Below are 15,289 nucleotides of genomic sequence, written 5' to 3' on the forward strand. Positions count from 1 at the left end.
CTCTTTGATCGCTAGGACGGGTGGAGCTATCTCTTGGTAGTTCCAAGTTTGACTTGTTCACATTTCCTCTTAACAGTGGAATTTGCCATTTTTTCTATCATTATTTCTAGTTATTAACGATAATCAATAGTCATGTTGACTGTTGCATTGTTTTGTCTCAGACCCTGCTCTCCGAGGGTGTAGACGTGAATATTTTAGATTACAAAGGAGCCACGCCCCTTCACAGAGCCAAAGATGCCGCAACTGTCGAGGTAACCTGGCGCTTCTGTTTACGTCCGATTATTCGTTTTTTGTTATTGTTGTAGTTGTGTGTTTTCTTTTTCCAACACTTTTCCGCCCATCCGGAAAATACTTTTACTTGACGTTGATGAAAGCTAACAACAATCTTCAGTGTGCATAACTTAGTGTTATTTACTAATAAATTGTGGCTTTATTAAGAAAGCCGTGATTAGACCTCTCCAAATCACCATGATACCTTCATCTAACTCAGTGCTAATGTTTATATCGTTTTCTTTTGTAGCTACTCCTTGAGGCAGAATCAAATATTGACAGTGAAGACCACGATGGCAACACACCACTGCATGTAAAATGTTATGGCGAGAGCGGAGAACCTACAGACTTAGAATGCATTGAGAAAATGGTAAGATTAACCACAGCGCTACAAACCTCCACGCACAGCAAATCACATAACACGTCAAAAGTTCGAAACGCCTGATCCCCTCTCATATTCAAACACCTGCTTCACAGGCTACGAGTTCCCTTCAAGTTGACTACGTTTTTTAATTTGTATCTTCAACAGCTGATGAAAGAAACCCCACTAAACATCAGAAACAACCGAGTAAGTATAAAATACGGAACCTGAACGATTTTGCTTACGAGCACAGGCAGGGGACGTGTTTCCTATGCCTTGATATCAACCGGGATATGGTTTTTATCCATGTGGTTATTCTAGCCGGTAGGGACTTGCGAAGTCGTTTCATATCCTCTCGTATCTACGGCTACAAGTTTGGGTGATGTAGTAATTCCTGTACCAATCCCCCACTCCCAATTTCCAAGGGAACAACTTTGAGGACGAGTTTGCTCGTTTTTAGAGTCTCCTTTCTTCATCCTCTCACGTGCTTCATGGAAGGGAAGGAGAAAGGCCCCGGGGACAAGTTTTTTGTGGCACGCTGGAAACGGTTTATCGTTAAGTCTAATATTGCGTCCACTATCCGTGTCTCGACGTTGCTTACATCTCGAAACGGCCCTGTCATAGCACGGCAAAGTCTCTCCGGGCTTTATGAGTTTTTCACTCCGCCTTCTGTTACTAGTTTCTGTCATTTTCGTTGTGTCGCTTTTACTGAAGTATTACAATCGCGTTGATCTAAAAGTACGATGATGTAAACCATTGTTGGGGCTCCGTGATCTTTGTTATACTTTCCAACAATAGTATTGACGCTATTTTTTTAGGATTTAATGCCGATTCACTGTTGTGCCATGCAAGGTCGGATGGACGCCATTCAAGCCTTGCTCTCCTTTGACCCTTAAGAGAGCATAAAACGAAACTTGGAAATGGAGAGTGAGGTACTTAAAAGCGACAATTACCCAGCGGTTTTTTTCTGCACATTGCAATGTCAACCACGCCAAACACATCGCGTGCGTATCGCATTACCCAATCTGAGAGACCAACAAATAGTTTAAAGGAAAGCACACCCCCCACGTGAGGAAGGTCTCACCCCTCTGATTGGTTGAAAAAGAAGTACCGGACATCTCAACCGATCACAAAGCGCTTAGCTTACCAATCTTCAATGTCATTTTTGCTCCCAGAGTCTATCAGAAAAAAAAAACGAAACCCTCTGCAAAGCAGGCTGCACAAATATTTTAGATTCGAATGCTTATCGATGCCCTCTCTGTATATTACAGAAAAACCCGCCCAGCTTACTTCACTTGTCTGTAGCCAACGACTTTCTTGACTGTGCAAAATGGTACGTATATTAGAAAATAATAATAATATTTAATAATAATTAATTATCATTAATAATTAATATTAATAATTAATTAATAATATTTATTAATTATAATTAATATTAATTATTAATAATAATTTTTAATTAATTAATTTATAATTACTAATAGTAGTATTTAATAATAATAATTAATAATAATAATGATATTAGAAAAAGTAAAAGCAACATATTTACTGAACAGTTCAACCTCTCCATAACAGCCACCTTAGGGATAGAAAAAGTGGCCGTTGTAGAAAAGTTTAAACAAGAGTCAATGTAAGGACTGTCCGCCAAAAAAGTGGCCCTTGTAGAGAGGTGGCGGTTGTGGAGAGCCAGCCGTTGGGGGAGGCTCGACTGTAATTAAAATAACATAGGGGCATCCTTGGGCACGGTAAAAGTCACTCGAGAATAATTAAAAGAGTTCAAAAATTTCCATGGTTTAAAGACAATGGTTAGGGTTCTGGAAATGTTAAGTTAATGACCGGTGTCAGCGAATAAGTTGTTGGGTTTTTCGGGTGCAATATTCAGATCAGATTCAGATCATTTGCATTCTTATCTTAGGTTGGCGGAGAACAAATTCGAATTTAAAGAAAAGGAAACAGATCTTCTTGTTCATAAGATCTTACTTGAGGAAGTTCCATGGTAAGTTAAATCCAAAAAATCTCCGAAGAACAAGTATGTCTACCGTTTAAACTATTTTTCACTGTCTCGATTTCGTGAGAAAATCTACACCATCTTGTATCACATGCGAGTTGATTTTTTAGTTAGCGAACGTTCAATTTGTTTCGTGAATAAGAAACAAAAAGTTCCAATTGCGGGAAATTTTGACGGGGCTGGTTGTAAGAGAGCTCAGACTCAGAGCCGAAGCTACCCATAGGCAAGGTACGTACGTTCGTACCTGTAAACGTCGAAGATACAAAAATAACACTTCGTAATAACAAAAATCAAAACGGTAATGATTAGGAAAAAAAAGTAAATAATAATTTAAAAGCAAAACTTTAAAATGATCAGTTCATTTAACTTTGTTATCTCTTTAAAATCTTTTAATCTAAGAAAAGGCTTCTATACAAGCGCGGACTGATGATATAGATAATTAGGAAAAGGAGGGTTACAATAGTGACTAGAATGACTGATATCACTGGAATGAATGCACTTGGATGATTGAGTTAACCAGAGTCACTAGCATGACAAACATGACAAGGACGACTAGGCATGACCGGGGTGACTGGAGTGACTGGTATAACTTAGTATAACTAGGATGACTAGGGATAAATAGGGATGACTGGGATCAGTAGCTAGGGATGAGTAGGGACGACTAGGAATGACTAGGAATGACGGGGAATGACTAGCGATTACTAGGGATGACTGCGATAACTAGAGATGACTAAGGATGACTATGAACACTAGCGATGACTAGGGATGACCAGGGATGACTGGGATAACTAGGGACGACTTGGATGACTAGGGATGACTAGGGATCACTAATGATGACTGGGATGACTAGGGAAGAATAAGAATACTAGGAATGAATAGGGATGACTAGGGATGATTAGGGATGACTGGGATGACTAGGGATGACTAAGCATGACTAGGCATGACTGGGATGACTTGGGATGACTGGGGTAGACTTGGATAACTAAGAATGACTAAGGATGACTGGGATGACTAGGGATGACTGGACTGACTTTGGATGACTAGGGATGACTAGAGATGACTAGGGATGACTAGGGATAACTGGGATGACTTGGGATGACTAGGGAAGACTAGGGATCACTGGAATAACTTGGGATGACTAGTGATGACTAGGGATGACTGGAATGACTAGGGATGACTAGTGATGACTAGGGATCACTGGGATAACTAGGGACGACAAGGGATGACTAGAATGACTGGGATGACTAGGGATGACTAGGGATGACTGGGACGACTAGGGATGACTAGGGATTACCAGGGATGACTAGGGATGACTGGGATGACTAGGGATGACTAGGGATGACTGGGATGACTAGGGATGACTAGGGATGACTAGGGATGACTGGGATGACTAAGGATGACTAGGGATGACTAGGGATGACTGAGATGACTAGGGATGACAAGGGATGACTAGGGATGAAAAAGGGATGACTGAGATCACTAGGGATTACTAGGGATGACTAGAAATGACAAGGGATGACTGCCATGACTTGGGATGACTAGGGATGACAGGGATGACTAGGGAAGACAGGGATGACTAGGGATGACTAGGGATAACTAGGGATGACTGGGATGACTTGGGATGACTTGGATGACTAGGGATGACTAGGGATGACTAGGGATGACTGGGATAACTTAAGATGACTTGGGATGACTAGGAATGACTGGGATGACAAAGGATGAATAGGGATGACTAGGGATGACTAGGGATGACTGGGATGACTAGGGATGACTAGGGATGACTAGGGATGACTGGGATGACTTGGGATGACTAGGGATGACCAGGAAATGACTAGGGATGACTGGGATGACTAGGGATGACTAGGGATGACTGGGGATGACTAAGGATGATTGGGATGACTTGGGATGACTAGGGATGACTTGGATGACTAGGGATGACTAGGAATGACTGGGATGACTAGAGATGACTAAGGATGACTGGGATGACTTGGGATGACTAGGGATGACTGGGATGACTTGGGATGACTAGGGATGACTGGGATGACTAGGGATGACTAGGGATGACTGGGATGACTAGGGATGACTAGGGATGACTGGGATGACTGGGATGACTAGAGATGACTAAGGATGACTGGGATGACTTGGGATGACTAGGGATGACTGGGATGACTAGGGATGACTAGGGTTGACTGGGATAACTAGGGATGACTAGGGATGACTGGGATGACTAGGGATGACTAGGGATGACTGGGATGACTAGGGATGACTAGGGATGACTATGATGACTTGGGATGACTAGGGATGACCAGGGATGACTAGGGATGACTGGGATGACTAGGGATGACTAGGGATGACTGGGATGACTAGGGATGACTAGGGATGACTAAGGATGATTGGGATGACTTGGGATGACTAGGGATGACTTGGATGACTAGGGATGACTGGGAATGTCTGGGATGACTAGGGATGACTGGACAAACTTTGGATGACTAGGAATCACTAGTGATGACTAGGGATGACTAGGGATGACTGGGATGACTTGGGATGACTAGGGATGACTAGGGATGACTGGGATGACTAGGGATGACTAGGGATGACTAGGGATGACTGGGATGACTTGGGATGACTAGGGATGACTGGGATGACTAGGGATGACTACGGATGACTAGGGATGACTGGGATGACTTGGGATGACTAGGGATGACTGGGATGACTAGGGATGACTAGGGATGACTAGGGATGACTGGGATGACTAGGGATGACAAGGAATGACTGTGATGACTAGGGATTACTACGGATGACTAGGGATGACAAGGGATGACTGGCATGACTTGGGATGACTAGGGATGACTGGCATGACTAGAGATGACAAGGGATGACTGGGATGACTTGGCATGACTGGGGATGACTGGGATGACTAGGGATGACTAGGGATGACTGGGATGACATGGGATGACTAGGGATGACTGGGATGACTAGGGATGACTTGGCATGACTAGGGATGACTAGGGATGACTACGGATGACTCGGGATAACTGGGATGACTAGGGATGACTAGGGATGACAAGGGATGACTAGGGATGACTGGGGATGACTGGGATGACAAGGGATGACTAGGGATGACTGGGATGAGTAGGGATGACTAGGGATGACTGGGATGACTAGGGATGACTAGGGATGACTGGGATGACTAGGGATGACTAAGGATGACTGGGATGACTTGGGATGACTAGGGATGACTGGGATAACTAGGGATGACTAGGGATGACTGGGATGACTAGGGATGACTAGGGATGACTGGGATGACTAGGGATGACTAGGGATGACTGGGATGAGTAGGGATGACTAAGGATGACTGGGATGACTTGGGATGACTAGGGATGACTGGGATGACTAGAGATGACTAAGGATGACTAGGGATGACTAGGGATGACTAGGGATGACTGGGATGACTAGGGATGACTAGGGATGACTGGGATGAGTAGGGATGACTAAGGATGACTGGGATGACTTGGGATGACTACGGATGACTTGGATGACTAGAGATGACTAAGGATGACTAGGGATGACTAGAGATGACTAGGGATGACTAGGGATAACTGGGATGACTTGGGATGACTAGGGAAGACTAGGGATCACTGGAATAACTTGGGATGACTAGTCATGACTAGGGATGACTGGAATGACTAGGGATGACTAGTGATGACTAGGGATGACTGGGATGACTAGGGACGACTAGGGATGACTAGAATGACTGGGATGACTAGGGATGACTAGGGATGACTGGGACGACTGGGGATGACTAGGGATTACTAGGGATGACTAGGGATGACTGGGATGACTAGGGATGACTAGGGATGACTGGGATGACTAGAGATGACTAGGGATGACTAGGGATGACTGGGATGACTAAGGATGACTAGGGATGACAAGGGATGACTGGGAGGACTATGGATTACTAGGGATGACTAGAAATGACAAGGGATGACTGCCATGACTTGGGATGACTAGGGATGACAGGGATGACTAGGGAAGACAGGGATTACTAGAGATGACTAGGGATGACTAGGGATAACTGGGATGACTTGGGATGACTGGCATGACTAGGGATGACTAGGGATGACTAGGGATGACTGGGATGACTTAAGATGACTTGGGATAACTAAGAATGACTGGGATGACAAAGGATGAATAGGGATGACTAGGGATGACTAGGGATGACTGGGATGACTAGGGATGACTAGGGATGACTGGGATGACTAGGGATGACTTGGAATGACTAGGGATGACTAGGGATGACTACGGATGACTCGGGATAACTGGGATGACTAGGGATGACTAGGGATGACAAGGGATGACTAGGGATGACTGGGGATGACTGGGATGACAAGGGATGACTAGGGATGACTGGGATGAGTAGGGATGACTGGGATGACTAGGGATGACTAGGGATGACTGGGATGACTACGGATGACTAGTGATGACTGGGATGACTTGGGATGACTAGGGATGACTGGGATAACTAGGGATGACTAGGGATGACTGGGATGACTAGGGATGACTAGGGATGACTGGGATGACTAGGGATGACTAGGGATGACTGGGATGAGTAGGGATGACTAAGGATGACTGGGATGACTTGGGATGACTAGGGATGACTGGGATGAGTAGGGATGACTGGGATGACCAGGGATGACTAGGGATGACTGGGATGACTAGGGATGACTAGGGATGACTGGGATGACTAGGAATGACTAGGGATGCCTTAGGATGATTGGGATGACCTGGGATGACTAGGGATGACTTGGATGACTAGGGATGACTAGGGATGACTGGGATGACTATGGATGACTAGGGATGACTGGAATGACTGGGATGACTTGGGATGACTAGGGATGACTGGGATGACTAGGGATAACTAGGGATGACTAGGGATGACTGGGATGACTTGGGATGACTAGGGATGACTGGGATGACTAGGGATGACTAGGAATCACTAGGGATGACTGGGATGACTAGGGATGACAAGGGATGACTGTGATGACTAGGGATTACTACGGATGACTAGGGATGACTAGGGATGACTGGCATGACTTGGGATGACTAGGGATGACTGGCATAACTAGGGATGACAAGGGATGACTGGGATGACTTGGGATGACTGGGGATGACTGGGATGACTAGGGATGACTGGGATGACTAGCGATCACTAGGGATGACTAGGGATGACTTGGGATGACTAGGGATGACTGGGATGACTAGGGATGACTTGCCATGACTAGGGATGACTAGGGATGACTACGGATGACTCGGGATAACTGGGATGACTAGGGATGACTAGGGATGACAAGGGATGACTAGGGATGACTGGGGATGACTGGGATGACAAGAGATGACTAGGGATGACTGGGATGAGTAGGGATGACTAGGGATGACTGGGATGACTAGGGATGACTAGGGATGACTGGGATGACTAGGGATGACTAAGGATGACTGGGATGACTTGGGATGACTAGGGATGACTGGGATAACTAGGGATGACTAGGGATGACTGGGATGACTAGGGATGACTAGGGATGACTGGGATGACTAGGGATGACTAGGGATGACTGGGATGAGTAGGGATGACTAAGGATGACTGGGATGACTTGGGATGACTAGGGATGACTGGGATGACTAGAGATGACTAAGGATGACTAATGACTAGGGATGACTAGGGATGACTGGGATGACTAGGGATGACTAGGGATGACTGGGATGAGTAGGGATGACTAAGGATGACTGGGATGAATTGGGATGACTACGGATGACTGGGATGACTAGAGATGACTAAGGATGACTAGGGATGACTAGAGATGACTAGGGATGACTACGGATAACTGGGATGACGTGGGATGACTAGGGAAGACTAGGGATCACTGGAATAACTTGGGATGACTAGTCATGACTAGGGATGACTGGAATGACTAGGGATGACTAGTGATGACAAGGATGACTAGGGAAGAAAGGGATGACTAGGGATGACTTGGGATGACTAGGGATGACTGGGATGACTAGGGATGACTACGGATGACTAGGGATGACTGGGATGACTTGGGATGACTAGGGATGACTGGGATGACTAGGGATGACTAGGGATCACTAGGGATGACTGGGATGACTACGGATGACAAGGGATGACTAGGGATGACTAGCGATGACTGGGATGACTAGAGATGACTAAGGATGACTAGGGATGACTAGGGATGACTAGCGATGACTGGGATGACTAGGGATGACTAGGGATGACTGGAATGAGTAGGGATGACTAAGGATGACTGGGATGACTTGGGATGACTAGGGATGACTGGGATGACTAGAGATGACTAAGGATGACTAGGGATGACTAGAGATGACTAGGGATGACTAGGGATAACTGGGATGACTTGGGATGACTAGGGAAGACTAGGGAGCACTGGAATAACTTGGGATGACTAGCGATGACTAGGGATGACTGGAATGACTAGGGATGACTAGTGATGACAAGGGATGACTGGGATGATTAGGGATGACTAGGGATTACTATGGATGACTAGGAATGACTGGGATGACTAGGGATGACTAGGGATGACTGGGATGACTAGAGATGACTGGGATGACTAGAGATGATTAGGGATGACTAGGGATGACTGGGATGACTAAAGATGACTAGGGATGACTAGGGATGACTGAGATGACTAGGGATGACAAGGGATGACTAGGGATGACAAGGGATGACTTGGATGACTAGGGATTACTAGGGATGACTAGAAATGAGAAGGGATGACTGCCATGACTCGGGATGACTAGGGATGACAAGGATGACTAGGGAAGACAGGGATGACTAGGGATGACTAGGGATGACTAGGGATAACTGGGATGACTTGGGATCACTGGGATGACTAGGGATGACTAGGGATGACTAGGGATGACTGGGATGACTTAAGATGACTTGGGATGACTAGGGATTACTGGGATGACTAGGGATGACTACGGATGACTGGGATCACTTGGGATGACTACGGATAACTGGGATGACTAGGGATGACTAGGGATGCCTAGGAATGAGTAGGGATGACTAGGGATGACTAGGGATGACTACGGATAACTGGGATGACTTGGGATGACTACGATGACTTTGATGACTAGGGATGACTACGGATGACTAGGGATGACTACGGATGACTAGGGATGACTAGGGCTCACTAGGGATGACTCGGATGACTTGGGATGACTAGGGATGACTGGGATGACTAGGGATGACTACGGATGACTAGGGAAGACTAGGGAGGACTGTTATGACTAGGGATGACTAGGGATGACTGTGCTGACTAGGGATTACAATGGATAACTAGGGATGACTAGGGATGACTGGCATGACTTGGGATGACTAGGGATGACTGGATTGACTAGGGATGACTACGGATGATTGGGATGACTTGGGATGACTGGGGATGACTGGGATGACTAGGGATGACTAGGGATGACTGGGATGACTAGGGATGGCTAGGGATGACAAGGGATGACTAGGGATGACTAGGGATGACTGGGATGACTAGGGATGACTAGGGATGACTAGGGATGACTGGGATGACGTTTGATGACTTGGTATGACTAGGAATGATTGGGATGACTAGGGTTCCCTAGGGATGACTAGGGATGACTAGGGATGACTAGGGATGACTGGGATGACTAGAGATGACAAAGGATTACTAGGGATGACTGCGATAACTTGGGTTGACTAGGGATGACTGGGATAACTAGGGATGACTGGGGATGACTGGGATGACTTGGGATGACTAGGGATGACTAGGAATGACTGGGATAACTGGGATGACTAGGGATGACTAGGGATAACTGGGATGACTAGGGATGGTTGGGATGTCTTGGGATGACTAGGATAACTTGGATGACTACGGATGACTACGGATGACTGGGATGACTAGGGATGAGTGGGATGACTTGGGATTACTAGGGTTGACTGGGATGACTTTAATGACTAGGGATGACTAGGGATTACTAGGGATGACTGGGATGACCTGGGATGACTTGGGATGACTATGGATGACTGGGATGACTAGGGATGACTACGGATGACTGGGAAGACTAGGGATGACTGAACTGACATTGGCTGACTAGGGATGACTAGTGATGACTAGGGATGACTTGGGATGACTGGGATGACTTAAGATGACTAGGGATGACTAGGGATGACTGGGATGACTAGAGATGACTAGGGATTACTAGGAATGACTGGGATGACTTGGGATGACTAGGGATGACTAGGGATGACTGGGATAAATAGGCATGACTAGGGATGAATGGGATGACTTGGTATGACTAGGGATGACTGGAATGACTTGGGATGACTAGGGATGACTAGGGATGACTGGGATGACTAGGGATGACTGGGATGACTAGGGATGACTAGGGATGACTGGGATGACTTGGGATGACTAGGGATGACTGGAATGACTAGGGATGACTACGGATGATTGGGATGCCTCGGGATGACTGGGGATGACTGGGATGACTAGGGATGACAAGGGATGACTGGGATGACTAGGGATGACTAGGGATGACAAGGGATGACTTGGGATGACTAGGGATGACTGGGATGACTAGGGATGACTTGGAATGACTAAGAATGACTAGGGATGACTAGGGATGACTGGGATCACTAGGGATGACTAGGGATGACTGGGATGACTAGGGATTACTAGGATGACTAGGGATGACTAGGGATAACTCGCATGACTTGGGATAACTAGGGATGACTAGGGATGACTGGGATGACTTGGAATGACGAGGGATGACTGGGATGACTAGGGATGACTAGGGATGACTGGGATGACGTGGGATGACTTGGTATGACTAGGAATGATTGGGATGACTAGTAATCCCTAGGGATGATTAGGGATGACTAAGGATGACTAGGGATGACTGGGATGACTAGGGATGACAAAGGATTACTAGGGATGACTGCGATAACTTGGGATGACTAGGGATGACTGGGATGATTAGGGATGAGTGGGATGACTAGGGATGACTGGGATGACTAGAGATGACTAGGGATTACTAGTTATGACTGGGATGACTTGGGATGACTAAGGATGACTAGGGATGACTAGGATGACTAGGCATGACTAGGGATGACTGCGATGACTTGTGATGACTAGGGTTGACTGGGATGAGTAGGGACGAATTGGGATGACTAGGGATGACTTGGGATGACAAGGGATGATTAGGGATAACTGGGATGACTAGGGATGACTAGGGATTACTAAGGATGACTGGGATGACTTGGGATCACTAGGGATCACTAGGGATGACTTGGGTGACTAAGGATGACTGGGATGACTAGGGATGACTAGGGATGCCTAGGGATTTCTAGGGAGGACTAGGGATGACTGGCATGACTTGGGATGACTAGGGATGACTGGGATGACTAGGGATGACTAGGGATGACTACGGATCACCAGGGATAACCGGGATGATTTGGGATGGCTAGGGATGACTGGGATGACTAGGGATGACTACGGATGACTAGGTATGAATGGAATGACTTTGGATGACTGGGATGACTAGGGATGACTAGAGATGACTAGGGATGACTGGGATGACTAGGGATGACAAGGAATGACTGGGATGACTAGGGATGACTACGGATGACTTGGATGACTAGGGATGACTAGGGATGACTGGGATGACTAGGAATGACTAGGGATGACTAGGGATGGTTGGGATGACTTGGGATGACTAGGGATGACCTGGATGACTACGGATGACTAGGGATGACTGGGATGACTAGGGATGAGTGGACTGACTTTGGATGACTAGGGATAACTAGTGATGACTAGGGATGACTAGGAATGACTGGGATGACTTGGGATGACTAGGGATGACTGGGATGACTTTGATGACTAGGAATGACTAGGGATTACTAGGGATGACTGGGATGACTTGGAATGACTTGGGATGACTAGGGATGACTGGGATGACTAGGGATGACTATTTATGACTGGGAAGACTAGGGATGACTGGACTGACATTGGCTGACTAGGGATGACTAGTGATGGCTAGCGATGACTACGGATGACTGGGATGACATGGGATGACTAGGGATGACCAGGGATGACTGGGATGACTAGAGATGACTAGGGATTACTAGGGATGACTGGGATGATTTGGAATGGCTAGGGATGACTAGGGATGACTGGGATGAATAGAAATGACTAGGGATGACTAGGGATCACTGGGAAGACTTGGGATGACTGGGGATATCTGGGATGACTAGCGATGACTACGGATGACTAGTGATGACTAGGGATGACTAGGGAGGACTGGGATGACTAGGGATGACTAGGGATGACTGTGCTGACAAGGAATTACTACGGATGACTAGGGATGACTAGGGATGACTGGCATGACTTGGGATGACTAGGGATGACTGGAATGACTAGGGATGACTAGGGATGATTGAGATGACTTGGGATGACTGGGGATGACTGGGATGACTAGGGATGACTAGGGATGACTGGGATGACGAGGGATGACTAGGGATGACTAGGGATAACTAGGGATGACTTGGGATGACTAGGGATGACTGGTATGACTAGGGATGACTTGGGATGAATAGAAATGACTAGGGATGACTAGGGATGACTGGGATGACTAGGAATGACTAGGGATGACTGGGATGACTAGGGATTACTAGGATGACTAGGGATGACTAGGGATAACTCGCATGACTTGGGATGACTAGGGATGACTAGGAATGACTGGGATGACTTGAGATGACTAGGGATGTCCGGGATACCTAGGGATGACTAGGGATGACTGGGATGACTTGGGATGACTTTAAATGACTAGAAATGACTGGGATGACTAGGGATCAATAGTGATGACTAGGAATGCCTTGGGATGACTGGGATGACTGGGACTACTAGGGATGACTAGGGATGACTGGGATGACTAGGGATGACTAGGGATGACTAGGGATGACTTGGATGACTACAGATGACTACGGATGACTGGGATGACTAGGGATGAGTGGACTGACTTTGGATGACTAGGGTTAACTAGTGATGACTAGGGATGACTAGGGATGACTGGGATGACTTTGGATGACTAGGGTTGACTGGGATGACTTTGATGACTAGGGATGACTAGGGATTACTAGGGATGACTGGGATGACTTGGGATAACTTGGGATGACTAGGGATGACTGGGATGACTAGGGATGACTACGGATGACTGGGAAGACTAGGGATGACTGGACTGACATTGGCTGACTAGGGATGACTAGTGATGACTAGGGATGACTAGGGATGACTGGGATGACTAGAGATGACTAGGGATGACTAGGGATGACTGGGATGACTAGAGATGACTAGGAATTACTAGGCATGACTGGGATGACTTGGGATGACTAGGGATGACTAGGGATGACTAGGATGACTAGGCATGACTAGGGATGACTGCGATGACTTGGGATGACAAGGGATGACTGGGATGAGTACGGATGACTAGGGATGGCAAGGGATGACTTGGGATGACTAGGGATGACTGGGATGACTAGGGATGACTTGGAATGACTAAGAATGACTAGGGATGACTAGGGATGACTGGGATCACTATGAATGACTAGGGATGAATGGGACGACTAAGGATTACAAGGATGACTAGGGATGACTAGGGATAACTGGCATGACTTGGGATAACTAGGGATGACTAGGGATGACTGAGATGACTTGGGATAACGAGGGATGACTGGGATGACTAGGGATGACTAGGGATGACTAGGGATGACTGGGATGACGTGGGATGACTTGGTATGACTAGGAATGATTTGGATGACTAGGGATCCCTAGGGATGATTAGGGATGTCTAGGGATGACTTGGGATGACTGGGATGACTAGGGATGACAAAGGATTACTAGGGATGACTGCGATAACCTGGGATGACTAGGGATGACTGGGATGATTAGGGACGAGTGGGATGACTAGGGATGACTGGGATGACTAGAGATGACTAGGGATTACTAGGCATGACTCTGATGACTTGGGATGACTAGGGATGACTAGGGATGACTAGGATGACTAGGCATAACTAGGGATGACTGGGATGACTTGGGATGACTAGGGATGACTGGGATGACCAGGGATGACTACGGATGACTGGGATGACTAGGGATGACTAGGGATGACTGGGATGAGTAGGGATGACTAAGGATGAATGGGATGACTTGGGATGACTAGGGATGACTGGGATGACTAGAGATGACTAAGGATGACTAGGGATGACTAGGGATGACTAGGGATGACTGGGATGACTAGGGATGACTAGGGATGACAAGGGATGACTAGGGATGACTGGGCATGACTGGGATGACAAGTGATGACTAAGGATGACTGGGATGACTAGGGATGACTAGGGATGACTGGGATGACTAGGGATGACTAGAGATGACTGGGATGACTAGGGATGACTAAGGATGACTGGCATGACTTGGGATGACTAGGGATGACTGATATGACTAGGGATGACTACGGATGACTGGGATGACTTGGGATGACTGGGGATGACTGGGATGACTAGGGATAACTAGGGATGACTGGGATGACTTGAG

The 15,289-nt window shown here is 46.7% G+C and overlaps 1 protein-coding gene across 1 annotated transcript in view; it reads left to right on the top strand.

The window, feature by feature from the left end:
• LOC140950528 (ankyrin repeat domain-containing protein 61-like) overlaps positions 1-2,634 on the top strand; it is a 21,406-nt gene extending 18,772 nt beyond the window's left edge. The window contains exons 9-13 of the mRNA XM_073399771.1: positions 162-251; positions 521-640; positions 1,450-1,563; positions 1,903-1,964; positions 2,547-2,634. Coding sequence (XP_073255872.1) covers positions 162-251; positions 521-640; positions 1,450-1,527 — 288 coding nt within the window. The 3' untranslated portion in view covers positions 1,528-1,563; positions 1,903-1,964; positions 2,547-2,634. The remainder of the gene's footprint in view (positions 1-161; positions 252-520; positions 641-1,449; positions 1,564-1,902; positions 1,965-2,546) is intronic.
• Positions 2,635-15,289: the final 12,655 nt, after the last annotated feature.

The sequence above is a fragment of the Porites lutea genome, chromosome 10, assembly GCF_958299795.1.
Source record: "Porites lutea chromosome 10, jaPorLute2.1, whole genome shotgun sequence".
Taxonomy (NCBI): Eukaryota; Metazoa; Cnidaria; class Anthozoa; order Scleractinia; family Poritidae; genus Porites; species Porites lutea.